Genomic DNA, 26,351 nt, shown 5'->3' on the forward strand with positions numbered 1-26,351 from the left:
AAGAATTGAGAATAAGTTTGTGACTACTATTTTCATTTCTATATTTATATGTAGGTATGTATTGTAGCAAGCATACTACGTATTTATGTATTCACATATTTACGTATTTATATGGCGGCCGCCGTGGTGTGATGGTAGCGTGCTCCGCCTACCACACCGAAGACCCTGGGGTCACACTCCGGGAAAAGCAACATCAAAATTTTAGAAACAAGATTTTTCAATTAGAAGAAAAATTTTCTAAGCGGAGTCGCCTCTCGGCAGTGTTCAGCAAGCACTTCGAGTGTATTTCTGCCATGAAATGCTCTCATGTAAAAAATCATATGCCTTGCAGATGCCGTTCGGAGTCGGCATAAGAGGTAGGTCGCAACCCGCCAATTTGTAAGAAAAATTAAAAAGGAGCACGACGCAAATTGGAAGAGAAGTTCGGCCTAAAATCTCTTCGGAGGTTATCGCGTCTTACATTTAGGTACTTTCATACAAAGCAACTACTTTTTTTGTTCATTTGACTACTAAAACGGTCAATTACGGATCAACGATTTGTGCGCAGTTGATTGAACATCTTGTTGCGATGGATAAAAATTGGCAGAAATTTCGGTTGAATTGACCCGTATTTCGGTTGATTTTACCAGTATTTTTCTTTCAGTGTGGAATGTAATAAAATTGTGAGATTTTTATAGTGTTAACTAAAAAAATATTTGAAATTAATTATTTGGCGCATGAAGATACTCGACTTAAATAACTTAGTTCTCGATTTCACTAATTGTCATAACCATCCCTTGTACTATAGGCTGGAATTACCCATTTCAAATTTTTCATTCCAGTTCATTTTTCGGTTAGTATTTGATATGTTCTTGAAATCTATTTCCAAGGAAATCAAATATTGGTAAATAAAAATATATGATACATATGTACATATAAAAAAGTTGAGTTTGATTAATGATGACATGTAGAACAAAGTATGTTCTGCGGCATACTCGAAGATTGCCGAGCAAAGCTCGGGCGCCCAGGTACTAAACATTTAATAACTTAAAAAATAATGTATTCAAAAAAATTAAGTAAAATTTAAATAGTGTTGGTAAAAAATCAGGAATGATTGGGACGCCCTACTCAGAATAAAGAAACTTGAGACCGCACACTGTTGGCTGAAAGAATAATTACCAAAAATATAATAGCAGTCTCCCATCCAACGTGCAAAGCGTGCTGAAGTATAAAGGGAACACTTTTGCAAAATAAGGGGGGAAATTAAGATATCGATATCCAAATCCCTGCTGACGGACTATACGGGAATGGAAGTAGTTCCCACATGTGAGAACTGAAACAGCCCGGATAAAGAAAAAACAACTTTGGGTAACGTCGGAGAATTCTCGCTGAACTGTTGAAATACGCGTAGACTTAGTAAATAGCATGCATCAACTCTTATGTAAAATATGGTCGGACGAGGCAAGCGTTCAAATTGGAATTTAAGTGAGCTCCACAAACCCAAATAAAGGAGATCCCACAAACCTAGGTTCATACCACGCAGTCTATCTAATATTACATGCAAGGTTCTACTTAGCGTATTGTGCGAAATACTGAGGTCCAAAGTCAATGAATTGATTGGATGTACCGGATTATGTTAGGCAAAGAGACACCTGGAGCCAATTGGGAATTACAAGGCATTCAGATCGTTTTCACCTGGTCCTTCCATCGGGGCCTCCCTTTTCCTCTGGCAGCTCTTGCTGCATCGTCACAAACGTTAAGATTTTTGCCACGTAAGAAATTATTTTAAACTAACCTTTATATTTCTGCTTCCTTCCTAATCGTGCTTTCGACAACACTGCCTCATCGGCGATATCCAATTCAGAGTTGGCACTGCGACGTGAATAGCGTACTGGCGGTGTAAGGAACCAATAATCACTTAATATACCACGAAAACCGGGCATCTGGCGGAGTAACTGTAAATCTTTTGGTTGCTTCGATAGAGCTTTAAATGCGCGTAATTGCAGGCAGTCTATTTGTGATGTAGAATTTATGAGCCGTACCACAGATTTGGCAGCCGTCGAACAGACCATTGCATAAATGTTCACTTCTGGGCCACGTGGAATATTCGTATAGGCTATGCCCAGAGAACGACGATTAAGAAAGAATTCTAATGTGCCACGCGTACGATCCAAACAAATGCCAACAATACATCCCTGCGAGAATTTTTGTCCATAAGGCAATTGTATGCCATTATGTTGGATTTTTCCATTGTATGAGAATCCCCACGATTGTGAATTTGTACCAAGTGCCGACACAAAATGGAATTGAAATTGATTAAGGTCAACTTTATCGGTGCCAATACCGAACATCTGGAAATAGAAATAAGATGGAAATAACAAAATCAATTAACGAGACGCATAAATGTTGTTGTGTGACAAAAGGGAGATAAGAAAGTATTTTAATTACTTATGTACAGTTATGTTCATATTAATAGTAGTGCTTTCTTATAACCCCAATAAAGTGGATTTATCTAAAGTAAATGAAACCAAATTTAAAAACGTTTGCGTTATTACATAACGCAATAAGGCTAATTATATTAAGAGCAAAAAATAGTTTTTCTACATGACGCCAAGTTGTTATAAATTTGAAAAAGATTACACAAGTGTCACAAAAGAATGTTCATAAAAATAGCAGTTTGAAAAGATTTTTATTAAAAAGTCACTATAACTAAAGAAATATAGTGAATTAACTCAAAAAACACAAATAGTTGACTATTATTTCGTTGTATAACCCCCATTTCGGATGACGGCAGCACATCTACGAGGCATGGAGTCCACTAAGCGCTTACATCGGTCCACTGGTATATTAGCCCAAGCTGATTGCACTGCTTCCCACAATAACTTTGTATTGGACGGTTTTTTTTCATTAACGGCGTGCTTTATATCCTCCCATAAGTTTTCAATGGGGTTCAAGTCCGGAGATTTAGCTGGCCACTCCATTACTGCAATTTTGTTCTCCCGAAAGAAATCCTTTACTCGCTTGCTTGTATGTTTTGGGTCGTTATCCTGTTGGAAAACCCATTTTAGGATCATTTCGTCTTTTACATACGGCAGCATAACATCTTGAAGGATTTCCACATATTTGTGCTGATCCATGATACCATCAATTTTATATATTGGCCCACATCATGGTATGAAAAACAGCCCCAAACCATTATTTTTGCTCCTCCATGTTTTACTGTTTTTATTGTAAACTGAGGCCTATTACCTGTATTTTGTGGTCTTCTTAGATACTGCCGCCGACATTTGGAACTAGAAGTACCACCTAAAATATTTCGCCATTTTGAAACCGGCCAGCTTACATATTGTCACGGATATTAGCATCACTAAGCTATACCATCACTAAGGCGATGCTAAGCGATATTTACGTCAATAATCAAATCATGTATACACATATATAAGGCAGCCGAGAGATGTCAGACACAGATGCATTTACTTATACGCCTATGTGTGCGCGAGAGACTGTAAACTACAAACATTCACATCAATAATTCAATCTTTATGTATCTACATAAACGAATAAATAATTGCGTCTACACATATGTACCATGTACGAATACGAGCAGCGGAGAGTCAATGCGCAAACACATGCATATATCTGAGAAGTTTGAGAGCTACTGGACTAGTAGATTCTGGAAGCGCCTAAAAGATGTATAAAATTGTGCAACTTTAGTTATAGCTGAGAAGTTTGAGAGCTCATGGACAATGCTAGATGATTCTAGAAAAAGGCGAACGAGGAAACCAAAGAGTATAAAAGGTGACAGATGTAGAGGCGCTGAAATTCAGTTTGAGTTGAGCTATCAATCAGTTTGGTTATTAAGCCAGCGAGTAGCAAAGTATAAGTGTTATTGTGAAGTACTTTAATAAAGGCCATTTTTCCATTATTCAATATTGGAGTTATTTATTCAACAGTTCAGTGATTCGAACTTAGCAGAGGATTGCAAATAAGAGGATTTGCAGCAAATTCGTTACAATTGGTGTCAGAAGAGGAATTGTTGAATAAATTCCAGAGGACAACAAGGACATGGCAAAGTTCAGTGAATTAAAGATCCAGCAACTAAAGAAGGAGTTGGAGAGCCGTGGATTGAATACAAGCGGCGTTAAACTTGAACTTCAGGCACGGCTACGAGAGGCATGGGAAGCAGAAGGAATTGATGTGGAAGAGTATGACTTTCATCTTGATGGCGAGGAAATAACAAAAATGGAAGAAACACCGCAGACAATGGCGAACACAGACTTGAACATGATTTTGGCTGCAATATCTGCTCAAACATCGACAGTGGCTTCTCAACTGGAATCGCAAAAGACAGATATAACATCTCAACTGGCATCTCAACTAGAAGAACAGAAAACGTATATGTCATCTCAACTAGAAGAACAGAAGACGTATATGGTATCCCAACTGGAATCGCAGGAAACCCGTATAACATCACAATTGGAAGAACAGAAGACATATTTGGCATCTCAACTGGAAGCGCAAGAGGCACGTATATCTGAAATGTCGGCACAAATTTCGAACAGGTATCATCGCAACTCTTTGTGAAACTGGAAGAGCAGGATGCAAAAATTTTACAACTCGAGGACAAAATTCATGCCGAAATAGAAGCGTTAAAAGGTCGTATGGAGCAGTTACAACTAAACCGCCCAGCTGTTTCAGCAAGCAATCCAAAGGTAAAAACACCATCATTTGACGGTTTTGTTCCTTTCCAGGTCTTCAAGCTACAGTTTGAGAAGACCGCAGCAGTGAACAACTGGAATGCGGAAGATAAAGTTGCTGCACTGTTCGTGGCATTGAAGGGGCCAGCAGCGGAAATCCTACAGACGATTCCCGAAGGAGAGCAGAACAATTATGAAGCATTGATGGCTGCTGTAGAACGACGTTATGGAAGCGAGCATAGAAAACAGATATTCCAAATTGAGTTGCAAAACCGCTACCAAAAAGCAAATGAGACATTGCAGGAGTTTGCTTCAGATATTGAAAGATTGGCTCATCTTGCAAATGCGGACGCACCCGTGGAATACACTGAAAGGGTAAAAATCCAGAGTTTCATAAATGGCATACGGGACGTGGAAACGAAGCGAGCTACATACGCAAACCCAAAGCTGACATTTGCTGAAACGGTATCACATGCATTGACTCAGGAAACGGCCTCACTATTGAGTAAACCAGCATACAAAGCTCATCGTGAAGGGATCACAACAGAATAATGCCGGAGTTATTAAATGTTTCAAGTGCGGCAACCCAGGTCATATTGCACGACATTGCAGCAGCGGTCCCAATAGCTCCAACAATGTGGGTGGTCGTAAACGCAGAGCAGAAGGTGATGAGCAAATCTCCAAGACCACTCAATCGTTAAACTAAATCGAGTCAGCCGCAAGGGGCGACAGCTGGCTCCCGCAATTGAATGCCCCATAATCTCTATCTCGCAAATTGGAAGAAGATCGAGCAATCTTACTGTTGGAGGACATGTGGACGAAAAGGAACGTTTACTGACTCTAGATACGGGTGCATCTCATTCCATCATTCGAGCGGATTTAGTCAACAAAAAGATAAGACCATTGCTTGGAGCAAGATTACGTACAGCCACGGGAGAGGACACCCAGGTAATTGGAGAAGTAGAATGTGAAGTCGCAATTGGGAACGTCACGGTAGTACACAATTTTATAGTGGCAGAAATTGTTGATGAAATCATAATTGGAGTGGACTTCTTAATCAACCAAGGCATCAAGATCGACATGCAAAGCAAGACGATGCGATATAAGAACATGGATGTACCACTTAATTTCGGCTACGAGAGAGGCTATAGCAGTAAACGAGTACTGGTGGAAGAGAGTCAGCAAATACCACCAAAATCCGAAGCAGTCATCTGGGCAAAGGTTGATGGAGGTTGTGGGACAAACAAATTGTGGGTTGTCGAAGCAGCAAACAAATCAGCACCGAACGTACTTATAGGAAAACCCCTGGCTATGACAAAACAAGATGGACGTATTCCGGTAAGAGTACTCAATGAGTTCAAGTCACCACTCAAACTGACCAAAGGAGCTATTTTGGGAAGATGCCAAGAGGCTGAAGTAATTATTAACTGTGAACAGCTCCAGGAACACGTTTCATATAGTAACACTGATCTTTCAAATGACATCACGGAATGGACGGAGGGGCTAGAGGAAGATTATCAGAGTAAGGCAAAGCAACTGATCCTAAAGTACGCAAACATATTTGACCAGGATGGTTCCAAACCAGGCCGCACCAATGTTGTGAAACATCAAATTGACACTGGAGACGCGAGGCCGATACGTCAAGCTCCACGTAGTGTTCCACTGGCGAAGCGGGAAGTGGTGAGTCAAATCATACAAGCAATGAGCAACAGCGGCGTCATCGAACCATCAGCTAGTCCATGGAGCTCACCGGTAGTACTTGTAAAGAAGAAGGATGGAAAAATGAGGGTTTGCGTGGACTACCGGAAGTTGAATGACGTTACGAAAAAGGATAGCTACCAATTGCCAAGAATTGACGACACTCTGGACTCGCTATCTGGTACGAAATGGTTTTCCACACTGGACTTGAAAAGCGACTATTGGCAAGTTGAGGTGAAGGAGGAAGATAAAGAGAAAACAGCCTTCAGTGTCGGTGATGGTCTGTGGCAATTTACAGTGATGCCTTTTGGACTTTGTAATGCACCAGCTACTTTTGAGAGACTCATGGACCAGGTACTGAAAGGACTACATTGGAAAACATGCTTGGTGTACCTGGACGACATCATCGTATTGGGCAAGAACTTTGATGAACATCTTAAAAACTTGGAGGAAGTTTTCCAGAGAATAGCTGGCGCCGGTCTGAAGTTAAGTCCCAAAAAGTGTGCGCTGTTTAAAAAGGAAGTCAATTATTTGGGTCACAAGGTAACGACAGAGGGCATCTGCACTGCGAACGAAAAAATAGAGGCTGTAAAGGATTGGCCAAGACCACAGAACCTACATGAATTGAGAAGTTTCCTTGGGCTGTGCACATATTACCGCCGATTTGTACCAAATTTTTCCAGCGTAGCCCATAGCCTCCATGAGCTTACAAGAAAAAACAAAGCTTTTGAATGGAAGAAGGAGCAAGAAGTGGCTTTCCAAACATTGAAGGAGCGTTTGTGCACTGACCCAATGTTAGCATATCCGATTCCAGGAGCAACATTTATTCTAGATACAGATGCGAGTGGATATGCTATAGGAGGCGTTTATCACAACTGGTCGATGGACAGGAGAAGGTAGTTGCATATTACAGCCGTTCGATTGGAAAACCAGAGAGGAACTACTGTGTTACGCGGAGAGAGCTGTTGGCATTGGTAGAGTGCATTAAACATTTTCACAAATTCCTCTACGGCCAGCGATTCCGTGTCAGGACAGATCACGCAGCGTTGAAATGGCTTCTGCAGTTCCGTAATCCAGAAGGACAATTGGCACGGTGGATCGAGCGACTACAAAGCTATGACTTTTCCATTGAACATCGAAAAGGTAGTACCCATGGAAATGCCGATGCAATGTCACGAAGGCCATGTAGTTTGGAATGCAAGCACTGTTCAAAGGCCGAGGGTAAAGAAGACATTATAGATGCTCGGCTAATGACTATAACGTGTACGGATGAATGGGACAAGGAACAACTAAGAAAGTGTCAGCTAGAAGATACAGATCTGTCACATGTTATGCAAGGGCTCGAACGAAACGAAAGACCAAGCAGAGAGGAGATGTCAGCAGAGAGCCCCATTGCGAAGTCATATTGGGCACAGTGGAACAGTTTGGAATTGATATCCGGTTGCTTGCATCGAGTATGGGAGAGTGAGGATGGTCAATGCAAGAAGAAACTGATAGTTGTTCCCAGAAAGAGGATTCCTGACGTGCTCAGCGAGCTGCACAATGGTCCAAGTGGAGGCCATCTTGGAATCACGAAGACACTCGAGAAAATTAAGCAGAGATTCTATTGGGTTGGTTGCCGTCAGTCGGTCACCGAGTGGATTGCCAATTGCGAGGTATGCAACAGAGCGAAAGGGCCCAAAACCCGAAGTCATGGCCAGATGAAGCAGTATATTTCAGGTGCACCATTTGAAAGGATCGCCATGGATGTCGCAGGTCCATTTCCTACTAGCAACCGCGGAAACAAATACGTACTGGTGGTTATGGATTATTTCAGTAAATGGCCAGAGGTATACCCAATCCCAAACCAAGAAGCAGAAACAGTAGCAGAAGTGGTTAAAAACGAATGGGTTGCAAGGTATGGTGTACCAATGGAGTTACATTCTGACCAAGGCAGGAATTTTGAATCAGCTGTGTTCCAAGAAATGTGCAAGAAGTTGGGCATTCGAAAAACACGGACAACTGCATTGCATCCTCAGTCCGATGGTATGGTGGAACGTTTCAATAGAACATTGGAGGAGCATTTAAGGAAAGTAGTAGAAAAGTACCATAAGGACTGGGATACACACATATCATTATTCTTGATGGCCTACCAATCGGCAGTACATGACACAACGGGCCAAACTCCCGCAAAGGTAATTTTTGGCAATGACCTTCGACTGCCAGCTGATTTGAAGTATGGGATAGATGCCGATGCGGAGAGGAATGTCAAGAAATACACTGGTGTCTTGGAAGAAGAGCTGAGAGAGATACACGATCTGGTAAGGCAACGAGCAAAGATTATGACTGACAAGATGAAAGCGAGGTACTATAAAGCAATTAATTCTGTGGGGTTTCAGGAAGGAGATTTGGTGCTGCTATACAACCCACAACGAAAAAAAGGTGTAACTGGGAAGGCCCATACAAAGTTGTAAAACGAATCAACGATGTAGTGTACCGCATACAAACCACTACCAAACCACGAACCAAAATGAAAGTGGTTCATTTGGAGAGATTAGCAGCGTTTAGATTGAGAGATTTGTCTGATCGGGACGATCAGACTTAGGTGGAGGGCAGTGTCACGGATATTAGCATCACTAAGCTATACCATCACTAAGGCGATGCTAAGCGATATTTACGTCAATAATCAAATCATGTATACACATATATAAGGCAGCCGAGAGATGTCACACACAGATGCATTTACTTATACGCCTATGTGTGCGCGAGAGACTGTAAACTACAAACATTCACATCAATAATTCAATCTTTATGTATCTACATAAACGAATAAATAATTGCGTCTACACATATGTACCATGTACGAATACGAGCAGAGGAGAGTCAATGCGCAAACACATGCATATATTTCTGAGAAGTTTGAGAGCTACTGGACTAGTAGATTCTGGAAGCGCCTAAAAGATGTATAAAATTGTGCAACTTTAGTTATAGCTGAGAAGTTTGAGAGCTCATGGACAATGCTAGTAGATTCTAGAAAAAGGCGAACGAGGAAACCAAAGAGTATAAAAGGCGACAGATGTAGAGGCGCTGAAATTCAGTTTGAGTGGAGCTGTCAATCAGTTTGATTAAGCACGCGATCTGGCGGCCAATAGTAGAGTTTCATTTGAGTTATCAATCAGTTATTAAGCCAGCGAGTAGCAAAGTATAAGTGTTATTGTGAAGTACTTTAATAAAGGCCATTTTTCCATTATTCAATATTGGAGTTATTTATTCAACAGTTTAGTGATTCGAACTTAGCAGAGGATTGCAAATAAGAGGATTTGCAGCAAATTCGTTACAATATGGTTTCTAGCAAATTGTAGTCTGTTTTTCAAGTGGCTTTTGGTCAAAAGTGGTACCTTCCGAGGGCTGTGGGTCCATAATTTCGCTTCCAATAGCCGTCTGCGTCTGCCGTATGTCGAAGAGGAAATCATAAAATAGGGTTTCCAACAGGATAACGACCCAAAACATACGAGCAAGCGAGCAAAGGATTTCTTTCGGGAGAACAAAATTGCAGTAATGGAGTGGCCAGCTCAATCCCCGGACTTGAACCGCATTGAAAACTTATGGAGGGATATACAGAACACCGTTGATGGAAAAAACCGTCCAATGCAAAGTTATTGTGCGAAGTAGTGCAATCAGCTTGGGCTAATTGATTGAATGAACAAATTTATATGCATGTACCTAGAGCTTAGCTCTAGCATCTTTGATGTGTCGACTATACGAAGACGTTTTATTATACTCAACTGAGCAGATCTCACAGAGTATATTAATTTTGTTCGCATAACGGTAATCCGTAACGGCATAAACTAATCGAGATAGATATAGACTTCTATATCAAAATTATCTGGGCGAAAAAAGAAATTCATTTAGCCGTGTCCGTCCGTCCGTCCGTCTGTCCGTTAACACGATAACTTGAGCAAATTTTGAGGTATCTTGATGAAATTTGGTATGTAGGTTCCTGGGCACTCATCTCAGATCGCTATTTAAAATTAACGAAATCGTACTATAACCACGCCCACTTTTTCGATATCGAAAATTTCGAAAAAACCGAAAAAGTGTGATAATTCATTACCAAAGACGGATAAAGCGATGAAACTTGGTAGGTGAGTCGAACTTGTGACGCAAAATAGAAAATTTTGGATAATGGGCGTGGCACCGCCCACTTTTAAAAGAAGGTAATTTAAAAGTTTTGCAAGCTGTAATTTGGCAGTCGTTGAAGATATCATGATGAAATTGGCAGGAACGTTACTCCTATTACTATATGTGTGCTAAATAAAAATTAGCAAACGAACACGCCCACTTTTAAAAATTTTTTTTTTTTAAAGTCAAATTTTAACAAAAATTTAATATCTTTACAGTATATAAGTAAATTATGTCAAAATTCAACTCCAGTAATGATATGGTGCACAAAATGCAAAAATAAAAGAAAATTTCAAAATGGGCGTGGCTCCGCTCTTTTTCATTTAATTTGTCTAGAATACTTTTAATGCCATAAGTCGAACAAAAATTTACCAATCCTTGTGAAATTTGGTAGGGGCTTAGATTCTGGGACGATAACTTATTTCTGTGAAAAAGGGCGAAATCGGTTGAAGCCACGCCCAGTTTTTATACACAATCGACCGTCTGTCCCTCCGCTCGGCCGTTAACACGATAACTTGAGCAAAAATCGATATATCTTTACTAAACTCAATTCACGTACTTATCTGAACTCACTTTGTATTGGTATAATGGCCCAAATCGGACTATGACCACGCACACTTTTTCGATATAGAAAATTACGAAAAATTAAAAAAATCCCATAATTCTATACCAAATATTAAAAAAGGGATGAAACATGGTAATTAGATTGGTTTATTGACGCAAAAACTTTGTAAAATGGGTGTTCTGCAGGGCGAAATCAAAAGCCTTTGGAATCTTGGCAGGAATACTGTTCGTGATATTACATATATAAATAAATTACCGGTACCCAACAGATGACGTTCTGGGTCACCCTGGTCCACGTTTGGTCGATATCGCGAAAACGCCTTCACATATACAACTACGGGCCACTCCCTTTTCTAATCCTCATTAACACCTTTCATTTGATATCCATATCGTACAAACACATTCTAGAGTCACCCCTGGTCCTCCTTTATAGCGATATTCCGAAATGCCGTCCACCTATAGAACTATGGCCTACTCCCTTTAAAATACTCTTTAATATCTTCCATTTGATACCCATGTCATACAAACACATTCCAGGCTTATTGTGATTTTCCCTTATTTTGTCTCCAAAGCTCTTAGCTGAGTATGTAATGTTCCGTTACACCCGAACTTAGCCTTCCTACTTGTTTTCTTTAGGCAGTCAATACACGCCCACGCGGCACGCCGTGATCGATTCCTTTTAGGGAATCCAATAAACTTAATTTCCTCTCCTAAACCCCAGATGTAGGTTACCCTGGACAGCCGGAAAATACATGCGACTCTTACGCAAAACTGTGACTGTGGTGGGGCTGGGTGCCTTGCTTCAAGTGTCCAAGGCCGGGCGGGGTCTGTTATAGTTCGTTACATCAGGAACTTAATCATATAGCTTCAGTCCTATCCCACTTATATTAAGCGCATTTACTATTGCGATACTCTCTACACAAATGGACAGAGGTTAAGGTCTTACTCATACCAAAATCGGCTCAGTTTTTTTCTCTAAGGGATATAAAGAGATTTATGAGCACATTAGGGAACACAATCTAAAACACTTCTTCTAAGTAGGAACCAATTTGTCTACAAGTCAGTTAAATCAAAGAAGATAATATTGCTTTCGATACCATCAAGATATTGGATTTGACACACAAGGGTATGTGGATGACGTGGTAAAATACTTTACAGGGATGCAGGAGGAAAAAGTTTCCGATCGCTACCGTTAACATAGCAACAAGGGCATTTTTCTGTATTGTACAAACTGCATCGACTGGTTTGTGTTGGTACCTCACGTCCGATGAGAACGAGCCCTGGCAATGAGTTAAAAGATTTAGTGGGATTACGACTCCTTCCTATTCTGACTCCTTTGATGCACTTAGACTTCCAAATATCTCTGGGCTTAAGGTCGAAATCATAATAGAACAGATGAAATTAATAAGAATATTCATAGAAAATCAATACAATATATGGCAACAACGTGAAGGCGTGAGCCGTACACTCAGAATATCATGAAACTTTGAGGTGTTTATTGTGAACGGAATGCTTTTTTAAGCTGGGGATCCCATTAACGACACTGACTAACGATCTCATTTGCGGATTGATCAATATGATGGCAGAACTTAAGGTTATTTCTATGGGCCAAACTTCAAGATATCGATATCAATAAGTAAGAAATAGCGGCAGATAAAAGGCCTACACTCGGGCGTATAAACATTATCTTCGACAGCCAGACAGCTTTGCAATCTTACATAACAACTTCTAGGATAGTAGATGAAGGCAATAGATTCCTAAATGATTTGGGGATCTGAAAACAATGTTATGGCAGAATGGGTTCCTGGGAATGAGGGGTATGGTAGTAATGAATAAGCAGATCACCTTGCCGAAAAGGATGTTGGGGAAGCATCTTAAAATCCAAAACCTTCCTTTAGGCCCACCAAATCACAAAAAAGAAAGCCTTGATGCATTGCGAAGTAAAACAGCAAAATTGGATAGACCATTTAGAGCAAATACAGTCCAAATTGTTTATAATCTCTCGAAAAGAGTTTGAGCAAAATCCATTAATTTAAGAATGGAGTACTAATGAACTTTCACCGGTTACTAAATATATTTACATAGCCATAGCATACTGCAAGTCAGGATAAAGGAGGCTCTACTGATGGAAGCTAGGTGGAAGCATCATGATGGATGTCACACGGCAAAACTCACATGGCCGGAAGGGAATGAAAAGATATCGTGTGAGCTTCGCACCCTCCGTAGGAGGGATCTCTCCTTAGTTGTGGGTCTTCTCACTGGCCACGTCTGTATTAGACCGCATGCGGAAACGATTGACGCTCCATTAAATGATTATTGTACAAGCTGCGGCAACGAAGAAGAGCCTGAAACTGTTAGGCCTCTACTTTGCGAATGTCCAGCGCTCGATAGAAGAAGGCAACGTTTCATGGGCAAGATGTTCCTCGTACATCTGACTGATATAGCTGATACACGACGCTTAGTTAGCTTCACAAACTCAACGCAGTGGTTTAATTAGGAGAGTAGGAACAAATCCGTGTGGTTTCACAATGGGCCTATAAAGGCCTAGATATGCCGCTCCACTTGAACCTAACCTAACCTAACTAACCTATATCACACTGAAGTCAACGATATCACCTTAGTTAGATAAATCTATACGAAAGACAAACCTGCCGCTTCTGTGAACTTGGCGGTGAAACGCCCGTTCGTGATATGGAGTAAAGACATACAGTGAGCTACTAGCTGAAAGGTTTGCGGAAAATAAATCTAACCTGAGATAGCAGTGTATTAAGACCTGATATTAATAATAATGTCAGAGAGGCTACCCAAATTATGGTCTTGTCGGTACAAACATGCCTTCCAAATCTCCTGGATACGAAGATTTCTCTGGACTATGATAACCATGATAGATGAGGCGGCATTGGGAGTGTTCGAGAGAAACCGGCGAGTACCGAAGAATATTTAATGATGAGCTTTACGCAGATATCAACATAAGCCAGCGAATTAAAACATATCGGCTAGGCTATGTAACAGGAATGAGAGATGATGCTCCGGCTAAGAAAGTATTTCTAACCCGCCTATGGAATCAGAACAAAAGGGCGACCCGCACTCCTCTGGAAGGAACACGTAGAAAAAGGATTAAAATTTCCTTGGTGTGACCAATTGGCTCTAGTTGACCCAACGAAAAAGCGACTTGCACGCCTTGTTGGACGCCCATAATCGTTTAAACGGTTAAGCACCAATAAAGTAAGTAAGTAGTCTCCAGTTCATCTTGGGTGTTGGAAGAGCGGCTAAGTATCTCTTGGGAGAAGTTTAGTTAAAACTTGTAAGTTTCGTTGAAGTGATGATAAGTACAAGCTCTCAATGAACTTTGAGACAATTTTACTTATATGGATTTTTATAGAACGCACTTGCATGACCAATATTCAGAAGGTACTTTCTTATCAGTCTTTGCGCTTTGAGGTCATATAAAGAATTTAAGATGGTTTACAAGGGATGTAAAAATATAAATCTAAATAAGCTATGTGAGCTAAATATATAGAAAAAATAACTAAACAAATGATAACAATAGCTTTGAAGAAGTTTAGAAATGGTACGTGCCATTATTCGCGCTGCAAGTTATCACGCGCGCTTATTCATCCCTTTATTTGTCACCCATAAACATATTTTTTTTAAATTAGTTGTAATTTTTTGATAAGATAATGTGAAGTAAATATGTAAATAATAATAAAAATATATTATATAGTAAATGTAAATAAGATAATTTGAGTTACACACAAAGTCAGTTGACATTTAATCCGAGTGCGGTGCATGCAGCAAGACGTAACTTAATTAGATTTGAAGTGAGAAATGCCAGAAATTAGCAGTGTTTTTTTAAATTAAAGCCCTGCTTCTAAATAATGCCGTATTTATGATGATTGCTGATTTGCTTATTAAATATATAGTAAACAAGTAATCAAGGCCAAGTTCGGGTGTAACTGAACATTACATACTCAGCTGCCAAATTGCAGCTTGCAAAAATTTTAAATTACCTTCTTTCAAAAGTAGGCGGTGTCCATTGTCCAAAATTTTACTAATTTTCTATTCTGCGTCATAAGGTGAACCCACCTACCAAGTTTCATCGCTTTATCCGTCTTTGGTAATGAACTGTCGCACTTTTTCGGTTTTTCGAAATTTTCGATATCGAAAGAGTGGGCGTCTTTATAGTCCGATTTCGTTCATTTTAAATAGTGATCTGAGATTAGTGCCTAGGAACTTACATACCAAAATTTCATTAAGATAACTCAAAATTGACTCAAGTTATCGTGTTCACGGACAGACGGACGGACGAACGGACAGGCATGGCCAAATGAATTTTTTTTTTCGCCCAGATCTTTTTTATATATAGAAGTCTATATCTATCTCGATTACTTTATACCGTTACGGCAGGCATGCTTAAAGCCGGAGTCATTGGTGCCGTATGTCGTATCGCTGTATCCGTATCCCTAACGTAATCAGCTGTTTATCGTTACGACGGTTAACCAAAACCCAATTGGTTGGCTACGATACGGTTACGACCCTAGCTGCACCAATAATCGATTGCATTGATTCTCATAGGGTTGGTCGAATCAGCTGTTATAAGGTTACCGATACGGTTACCGATACGGTTACCGATAAAGCACCATTGTCTCCAGCTTAACCAACGAACCGATATCATTTCGTTACGATAATTAACGTTAATAAACGAAACAAAGTCATTTCGTTTCGTTTATTAACGTTAAGAACGTCAAATTAACGAAATGATTTTGTTTCGTTTTCTGCCATATCAAAACGAAATTAAATCGTTGATGTTGATTATTAATTTCAAACTATGCTGGCAAAGCTGATTGATGGCGGAGTCATTAAAGGTGAAAGCATTAGCCAAGCTGATTGCAACTTTTCTCATGAATTTTGACAGCACGAACATTTCTCAGAGTATTTTTGACATTACCACCAACGAATTACACAAACAAATTAAATGGAGTTTGTGTGTGTATGTCCGCTCCCTGTTACCACCTTACGGCTTCACCATGGCTATAGCATTGCCAGCACAATTCAAACATAAAGTATCACGTTTTTGCTAACGTTTTTAACATTAACGAAAGCTTTTCGATTCGGTTAAAAACGAGATACAATATATCTTGATAATTTCTTTATCGATAATATTTCGAAGTGTTTCAACGGAAACTGTGGAAATTTTTTGATAAACGATTAGTTTAACGTTAAGGTGCATCCCTGCGTTACGGGGTGCCGTTATGCGAACAAAATTAATATACTCTGTGAGCTCTGCTTAGCTGAGTATAAAAATACTAATATCAATTTCGAATAATCATGCGGTCAGTTGGCGACGAACTTGACCATCTATTATAAGTATTTTTTGTAAACTTTTTAAATTGCCTACTTAGTTATCGGATAAAGTAGTGCTGATTTTCGTGTCATCATTGTATTTGACTAGAATAATTTTCGAGGTTTCAGCGAGAAACGCAACACTTACTTACTTAATCGGCGCTTAACCGGTAAAACGATTATAACCGTCAAACAAGACGCGCCAGTCGCTTCTTCGCTGGGTGGCCGCACCAAGTTCATTTAAGTCGTTTTCCACTTGGTCCTTCTAGCGGAGTCTGGGCCGCCCTCTTCCTCAGCTTCCATAGGCGGGTCTGAGTATCATCGTTCATTTGCATAACATAGCCTAGTCGCTGTGTTTTAATTGGCTGGTCTATGTTGATGTTTCCGCAAAGCTGGTACAGCAGCAAATAGCAGACGGGTACGATAAGTGATTTGTAGAGCATGATATTCGTTTGCCGAGAGAACACTTCACTTTTCATTTGCTTACCTAGTCCATAGTACCATTTATTGGCTGGAGTGACTCTGCAGCTTATATTTTTATCTCAATCATTAAATTTAGGAAATCGAACGATATGGGGTCAGTCACTCTGTCTGAAGCCTCGTTTAATTTCGAACGGCTCGGAGACGTCCTCCCCAATTCTTACTGAGCTGATGGTGTTGCTTAATCTCATTTTACATAGCCGTATAAGTTTTGCGAGGAAATCATTGATTCCTTCATGGTTGTTTTTTAATCTTGTTATTGCTATTCTTACATCGTAATGAGTGTGGGATATTAATTCTAATTCAAAGTACTCTCTGGACATCTGCTGTAAGTAGTTAAAGCTAATAAGCGCAAGTTTAGAAGAAAAGTGACAGAAAGGGTATGACAAAATTACGTCTCGTTATGGATAAGGTCGATCTAAGATGCAGCAAACTATTCGATAGCAAGGTAGAACCAAACATTCGTTGTTAAAAAAGCATGTCGTTAGACGATAAAAAAAAATAAAATAAAAAGAACTGTCACCCAATTGCTTTCTTTATCAATCAAAATCAAATTACATCCCAACTGCGCCAATTTCACCAATTAATTTACAGAAACATTTGGTTCTGTGGTATTCCTAAAATTTCTTCTGATGATTTTAATCATACGTCACTGTCTAAATTGAAAGCAATTGCCCCCAGCTAGTCATATACCGTCACACATACATACAAAATATATAGCCCGTTACATTACATACCCAGCTGTACACTTGAAATGCTGTTGTTGTTTGTTTTGTGTGCTTAATAGTGTTACAAGGCTGCGCAATAATACATATACATATGGTTCTATTCTGAACTAATTTTTCTTCGAGTTATGCCTCCCGAAACAGAAAATTGCTCAGTCATAAAAGGGGCGGTGCCACACCCATTTTTTAAAATTTGAAGTTTTCCCTATTTATTGTTATAAATCCACTTGGGAAATGAAATACCTTTGATATAAAGCTCTTTTTGCAAAGATATAGCTTATCTTATTCGTCCACGACCCTTTTAAAAATCTTTTATATAAAAGTGGGCGTGGTCCTTAACCAATTTCGTTAATTTTTCTTCAAAGCATTTCTTATAGTAAAGGCAACCTCCCTGGCGAATTTTGTTACGATAAGTTTAACGATTTTTGATTTATGATTAATAATATTTGTAAAATTGATTTTATCACATGTGGGCGGTGCCACTCCCACTTTAAAAAAATTTTTTCAAATTTTTACCAAGTGTCAATATCAGTCCACACGTCAAATTTCAACATTCTAGGTGTATTATTTACTATATAATCAGGTTTTTTGTGTTTTCCAACATGTTAAGAGTGGGCGTGGTTATCATCCGATTTCGCTAATTTTCAATACCAATCTATTCTGGGTCCAGGTAAGTTCGTGTACCAAATTTGGTGAAGATATCTCAATATTTACTCAAGTTATCGTGTTAACGGACAGACGGACGGATAGGGCTAAATAAAATTTTTTTTCGATACTGATTATTTTCATATATGGGAGTCTATATCTATCTCGATTACTTTATACCTGTACAATCAACCGTTATCCAATCAAAGTTATAATACCCTGTGTACAAGTACAGCTGGGTATAAAAATATCAATGAGAACAAGGGAGCCTAAGTGCGGGTGTAACCGACCGTTATCTATGTATATACTAAACTGTGAGCTTCCCTCATAAAGTTGATTTGGCTTCAGGTTTTTGACACTAAGTATTGCCCTGGATTTACCCCCCGGGAAAAGTAACATAAAAATATTAGAAACAAGTTTTTTCAATTAGAAGAAAGTTCTTCTAAGCACGGTCGCCCCGGCAGTGTTTGGCAAGCACCCCGAGTGTATTTCTGCCATAAAAAGCTTCTCAATGAAAACTCATCTGCCTTGCAGATGCCGTTCGGAGTCGGGATTAAACAAGTAGGACCCGTCCCGCCAATTTGTAGGATAAAACAAAAAAGGAGCACGACGCAAATTGGAAGAGAAGCTAGGCCTAAAATCTCTTCGGAGGTTATCGCGCCTTACACTTTTGTGAAAATTAATAAAATCGGTTAGCAACCACGCCTATTTGAAAAAATATATCAAAAATTAGAAAAACCGAAAAATCAGAGAGTTCATTACCAAAAATCGATAAAGTGATGAGACTTTATAAGTATGTGAGTTGACTAATGAAATTTCGTAAGAGAATACCTATGTCTTGTAAAAATGGGCCATATCCGTCCGTTGACACTATAACTTTAGCGAAAATTGAGTTATAATCACCAAATTCAGTATCAAGGTTATCTAAACTCAAAATATACTGGTATTGAAAATCGTCGAAATCAAATTATATCTACGAACACTTTTTCGATATAGAAATTTTCAAAAAACTGACACAATGCATAAACATCAAGTGAGGAAGGCTAAGTTCGGGTGTAACCGAACATTTCATACTCAGCTGAGAGCTATGGAGAAAATAAGGGAAAATCACCATGTAGGAAAATGAACCTACGGTAACCCTGGAATGTGTTTATATGACATGTGTATCAAATGGAAGGTATTAAAGAGTATTTTAAGAGGGAGTGGGCCATAGTTCTATAGGTGGACGCCATTTAGGGATATCGCCATAAAGGTGGACCAGGGCTGACTCTAGAATTTGTTTGTACGATATGGGTATCAAATGAAAGGGGTTAATGAGTATTTTAAAAGGGAGTTGGCCTCAGTTCTATAGGTGGACGCTTTTTCGAGATATCGCCGTAAAGGTGGACCAGGGGTGACTCTAGAATGTGTTTGTACGATATGGATATCAAATTAAAGGTATTAATGAGGGTTTTAAAAGGGAGTGGTGGTAGTTGTATATGTGAAGGCGTTTTCGAGATATCGACCAAAATGTGGACCAGGTTGATCAGAACATCATCTGTCGGGTACCGCTAATTTATTTATATATGTAATACCACGAACAGTATTCCTGCCATGATTCCAAGGGCTTTTGATTTCGCCCTGCAGAACTTTTTCATTTTCTTCTACTTAATATGGTAGGTGTCACACCCATTTTACAAAGTTTTCGTCTAAAGTTATATTTTGCGTCAATAAACCAATTCAATTACAATGTTTCATCCCTTTTTTCGTATTTGGTATAGAATTATGGCATTTTTTTTAATTTTTCGTAATTTTCGAAATCGAAAAAGTGGGCGTGGTCATAGTCGGATTTGGTGCCACGCCCATTGTCCAAAATTTTACTAATTTTCTATTCTGCGTCACAAGTTCGACTCACCTACCAAGTTTCATCGCTTTATCCGTCTTTGGTAATGAATTATCGCACTTTTTGTGTTTTTCGAAATTTTCGATATCGAAAAAGTGGGCGTGTTATAGTCCGATTTCGTTCATTTTAAATAGCGATCTGAGATGAGTGCCCTGGAACCCACATAGCAGATTTCATTAAGGTACCTCAAAATTTACTCAAGTTATCGTGTTAACTGACGGACGGACGGATATGTCTCAATCAATTTTTTTTTCGATACTGATGATTTTGATATATGGAAGTCTATATCTATCTCGATTCCTTTATACCTGTACAACCAACCGTTATCCAATCAAAGTTATTATACTCTGTGAGCTCTGCTCAGCTGAGTATAAAAAGAGAAAAAGTGGTGAAACTGGGCGAGTGGATTAGTCTTATGACGAAAATTAGAAATTTAGTAAAATATTGGAAAATGAGCGTGGCCAACATTAAGTAAAAGAAAAAATAAAAGTTTTGAATGCCGTATCATTTTGCAATTCAGCAGAACTATGGTTCTTGGAATATAAATCACAGACCGGTAGACGAACACGCCTACTTTTCGAAAAAAAAAAATCGTTTTAAAGTTTAATCCTAACAAAATTTGCAATATCCCTATGTTGTGTAACTGCATTACTACACGGTTGAAAATTTTGGTTTACATCCTAAACTTTTTGGTCTATATACTATATGACCAAACTTTTTTTTTAAATGCAAATCTTGCAAAGTTTAAAAAGAAACGAGCTCAAAAGACTATTTCTTTTTAGATGTATGCTTAGTATGTATATGTGCGAGCACAAAGCTGAGTGTATCATGTTCGGTTTCGCCCATACTTAGACTTTCTTATTTGTTGTCATGCAAACCCTCTATGAAAAGGGTCTTTTGTTGGCTGAATTTTGTGATCGTAACTTAAAAGGTTTTTGGTTTATGACCAATAATTATTATAAAAATGATTTTACGAGAAAGGGCGGTGCCTCGCTTCTTTGAAAAATTGTCCTACTAACTTAGTTAATTTTCGTTATTGTAGGTGCTTTATTTAATTTTGTCATAAATCCTCAGCTGTTTGGGTGTTTGTGCTCTATATTTCAATCTGTATAGCACTTTATGAAAGTGGGCGGTACCACGCCCCCAAACAAGCTATTATTTTGTTAAAATACTTACAAAATTGAAACATTTGTGTTCTCTGAGTTTAAGTTTTACTCCTTACTGCCTTTTTGATAAGAGTGGCAGTAAAGTTCTTAACACTTTTTATTCAATAAATTGGTTCTTTTGAAATAACTTCTTTTTTTTCGAACAACGGAGGATGTATCAATATTTGTATCATAAACGGCGACAGCAGCCATGGTGTGGGGGTAGCGTGCTCTGCCTACCACTCCGACGATCCAAATTAGAAATAAGTGTTCTCAATTAGAAACAATTTTTCTTAGAGGGGTCGCTCCTGGGCAGTAATTTGGCAAACATTTTGATTGTATTTCTGCCATGAAAAGCTTCTCAGTGAAAACTCATTTCCCTGCAGATGCCGTTCGTAGTCGGCGTAAAACATGTACATATCTACATATACATATATATTATATTCAGCTATGTAAGTATATTTGTAAGGTATATTGTTTTCAACGTTAAGTGTAAATATACCGCTAGTAAACATTATTTAAGTACAGGATTATAACGGTTTTTCATCCAGTACACTTACATAAGTATGTGCCAATGCACTTATTTAATTTTTATTAACTTTTAAGTATCTTGGTGGCATAATTACCTTATTTTAAATATTTTTCACGAGGGTTTATTGTGACAAGTATTTTAATTGCACAAAAGGTTTGCCGACACTGATCCTATGGCGGTAGATATCAGAAAAGAATATTAAAATATTGTAATCTAAAACTCGAGGCTCATTTTGTTGATGTTGTATTAACGATAAAGACACTTCCCGAAGGTTTTGCGGAGTGTTATCGATGTTGATGGTCTTTTGCCGAATATAGATCCGGTACGTTTCGGTACCAAAGTACCATTAAGGTGCTAGCACTACCATCTCGGGAACGATTGATATAACCACATTAAATCTTCTAGGTCACCCCGCCCCCACCCATTGAATCTCTCGAAGATCAGGTCACTTTCTTAATTAGCGCTTGAGAGAGTTCAATAGCAAATTGTTGCGATTTCAGGCTTTCGACATCTAGCTTTACTCGTGTTTTGTTAATGTTGTTGTTGGTACTCTTGATGTTGGCCTATGAACTGCTCTAGTTTTTTTTTTTCACGAAGCAATAGCTCAAATATTTTGATATTTTGGTTTTTCCTGAATGCATGAATCTTAGAAGTATCCGTTATAAAATTTCGGTGGATAAAATTCTGTGAGGCAGTGTAATGATTTATATGTATAAATATAATAATTACAAAAAAATTTTCAAGTTAAACGGTTTTATTGACGCAAGGATCGTAAGAAGTAATAATAATACTAAAAGCTAGAAAATAATAAGGTAGGTCCTAGGTACTAGTCATCGCACTCCTCATCATTCTAGGGCGTTGATTGGACAATTAAATAAAAGCGTTGGGCGCGTGAAATTTCTAAAAATGTGAGGCGTCACATAACCTTATTAAGGTTCAGTTGGTCTTATATATGACTATCAAAAGAAATTTGACGTAAGTATTGTTTTCAATAAAACCGTTTAACTTAAAAATTTGTATTTAATTATTTTATTTTCAAGTTTTTAGTCTTTATTTAATTGTCCCTTATTTCTCATTCTATTTAGTTCATTTAGTGACTCAATATTACAAGGACTCTTTCCTGACAATTTGTTACAATCGAAGTCCTCAATACATAATCCTTCCAAAGACTTTACTTCGAACTCCAAAATATTTTGATGTCACTTTTCCGGACTATATTTAATATTTGTTCTAAATAGGAGCCAAATCGGACATCATATTATGTGTTCCAAATATGGACCAAATCGCAAATAAGAAAATTTTGAATATCTCGATCTTTGCGGCACCTAGCGGTGCTTTTTTCCACACGCCGTTTTATATTCATGTATGTATTATGTGTTCCAAATATGAGCCAAATCGGGCCACAAATACTATTTTAGTGAATATCTCGATCCTTGCGCCACCTAGCGGCAATTTTTTTCATAGGTCGCTTTCTATTCTTGTATGTATTATGTGTTCCAAATATGAGCCAAATCGGACCACAAATGCGACTTTTTTAATATCTCGATCCTTGCGCCACCTAGCGCCAATTTTTTTCATAGATCGATTTCAATTCATGTATGTATTATGTGTTCCAAATATGAGCCAAATCGGACCACAAATGCGACTTTTTTAATATCTCGATCCTTGCGCCACCTATCGCCGGTTTTTTTCATAGATCGATTTCAATTCATGTATGTATTATGTGTTCCAAATATGAGCCAAATCGGACCACAAATGCGACTTTTTTAATATCTCGATTTTTCTCGCGCCGATTTTTTTTAATAGATCACTTTCTATTTTTGTATGTAGTGTGTTCCAAATATGAGCCAAATCGGACCACAAATACGATTTTTGTGAAAATTTCGATCCTTGCGCCACCTAGCGGCGATTTTTTTCTTATTATTGCATTGTCATCGGGTTCTGAACTATATTCCAAGTTTGAAGCTTGTAGCTTATCGCGAAGTTATTTAAATTTCAATTACAAAAATCGTTCACATCGGCCGTGCAGCCTGTCAAGTCAAGCTAAATAAAACCGTTTAAAAATGCGATTACGAAAAACTATTAGGATGATAACATCTTCTTGTTGTTGTTACACTTAAGTATTTTAATTGCGGCATTACCTCGGCGGATGATAACATAATAGTGATCCGTCCTGACCCTTCTAAGCATGTGTGACACAATTTGAGCTTTGTTGTTGTAGTTTTCTTATCTGCTAGTTTTAAATATACATGCACACTTATGATTAGAGTACATTATCAGAAGCAGGGCTCAATAATTACCAAAACGTGAATTTATTTCCTTCTTAGAAAAAGTTGAAGAGGTCATATCAAAAGAAAGATGGGTGCAAAACCAAACAAAAACAAGAAACACCGGATTATTAGGTGTTTGGGCTTCATGAACATTCAGAATAACCAAAACTATGTTCACCAAGAGCTGACTAGCATAACAAATTTGAATCTTTCTCTCGAATGACGTTCCTTAATAGCCGGTAGCATACTGAGGAAACTCGTTAAAAAATAAAGTAAATCAAAAAAGCAATAAATAGTTTTAGAGTAGTCCCATAATTTAGTAAGGTAATAATTATTAATGTTAAAATGAACGTTTATTAATATGTAAGTATAGGCGTGCGCTTGCATTTACATACTATGCAACTTTTTACACTGACAAAGCAGACAAAAAATAAAAAGTATGACAAAGGCTTTTTTGCTCATGCAAAATAAACAACTTAAAAGTAATAGCACAATAAATGTCGCCCCCCAGCGGGCTAGGTAGTTAGAATATACCCGCGGTAGGTATGCCTGTCGACTAAAATACTGGATTCAAGGGGTTTGTGTAGCGCAGCCCCTTCAGGTTGACAGCTGTTATGTCTCACTTTAATTATTATTCAAACAGTCTGGCAACAACACTAGAGTACTAGCGAGTTTTGCATATTGCTTCACATCCGGTACTTTACCCTCCTTAGAGTTAAATATGTAGAATAATAAAGAATATTGAAGAATAACGCGTGCATACTTATTTCAAGTGATATTACATCACAAGTGGCGACGAGTGAAAATAAGTAATACAGCAAATAAAATTCGAAAATACAAGTTGCAATACAATCCTTAATCATGGACAAGGACCAATTTGAGCAATTATTACAAGTATTTACCAAAACTCAGCGTGAGTTACTTCAACAAGTAAAGGCAAATTCTAACCTTCAACAGCAACAAACGTCACCGCAGCCGACGTCGCACATTATGCTGCCGCCATTCGAGACTTTCAATGAAAAGAAAGAAAACTTCAAACTTTATTTACAAAGATTCGAAAATTACCTCCAAATGAAAGGAGTATTTACAAATAAAAAAGTTACGCTCCTGAAGATGCTAAGAAAATCTTAGCGAAACGTTGAGCTGTAAGGTGGAAAAAGCTTTGTCTTATTCGCACCCCACATAAATAGATCAGACCAGCTTATTATATATAAAATTAGATAAATTAACTGATCGGATAAATACGAAAATAAACCTTGTGTCATCAAATGCTGGTCAATTCCATCGGCTCTACACACTTTAGATTATTAGTATCGTTGATCGCGCCTAAAAGCATAACAGATCTAAAGTATGAGGAGGTGGTGGCGAAGCTAGAAACATGTTAGTAATACAGCACCGTTTCCTTTCAACATATCAAAACGAAGAACAATCCGTGGCAGATTTTGTAGCATTACTCCGGCGGGACATAAATGATTGTGCCTTTATATCGGCATGTCAATGCAATGCAGACATTTCTAACATTTTTCTTCTTGCGCAATTCATTAGAGGAATAAAAGATAACACAATTCGTGAGCAGCTTCTTCAATCAGAAGAGTCAGATTTCGAGAACCTTGTACAAAGGGCACTTGCTTTAGAAGCGTCGAAAATAGATAGCCGCGAGATAAATTCAAAACCACAAACTGTCGTGAAGGAAGTAAACAAGGTGCACGGTAGTCTCGCAGGTGCAAGTCGCAGTAGGCAGACGTCAAGAAATCGTTCATCATCAACACAGTCGAAGTGCGCAAATTCTAAATTAAATTACAATCAATTAGGCATCGACAACTTGTGTATTCTCTGCGGTAAGGAGAATCACAAAACGAAAGTGTCGAACAAATCGACATAACCTCAAATGCAGCTCATGTGGCAAAAGAGGCCACGTTCAACAAGTATGTATAAAAACGTTAATGAGTAATTCAACGACAAGTCGAGTCATAAAGCAGTTGATAGCGATGAGGCAATTCACCAGGTATACGGAATAAATCAAATAGTTGATCTTTACAAAAGTCATCATGGCGAATTGAAGGAAGACGTGGGTAAATATTACATTACTGTTAAAATTAATAGTCAACCACAAAAATTTGAAGTAGATTCGGGGGTAGGCTTTACATTAATTTCTCGAAATGAGTTCGAACAGCTCAATATCAAAACAAAATTTCAATCATCCTCAATAGCATTTCGTTCATACACAAAA

At 38.4% G+C, this 26,351-nt stretch overlaps 1 protein-coding gene across 1 annotated transcript in view; it reads right to left on the minus strand.

Annotated features, from left to right (window-relative positions):
- LOC137233488 (SPRY domain-containing SOCS box protein 3) overlaps positions 1-26,351 on the minus strand; it is a 40,521-nt gene that overhangs the window by 2,739 nt on the left and 11,431 nt on the right. Inside the window, exon 3 of the mRNA XM_067756524.1 lies at positions 1,775-2,330. Coding sequence (XP_067612625.1) covers positions 1,775-2,330 — 556 coding nt within the window. The remainder of the gene's footprint in view (positions 1-1,774; positions 2,331-26,351) is intronic.

This window comes from Eurosta solidaginis, chromosome 5 (genome assembly GCF_040869045.1).
Source record: "Eurosta solidaginis isolate ZX-2024a chromosome 5, ASM4086904v1, whole genome shotgun sequence".
NCBI lineage: Eukaryota > Metazoa > Arthropoda > Insecta > Diptera > Tephritidae > Eurosta > Eurosta solidaginis.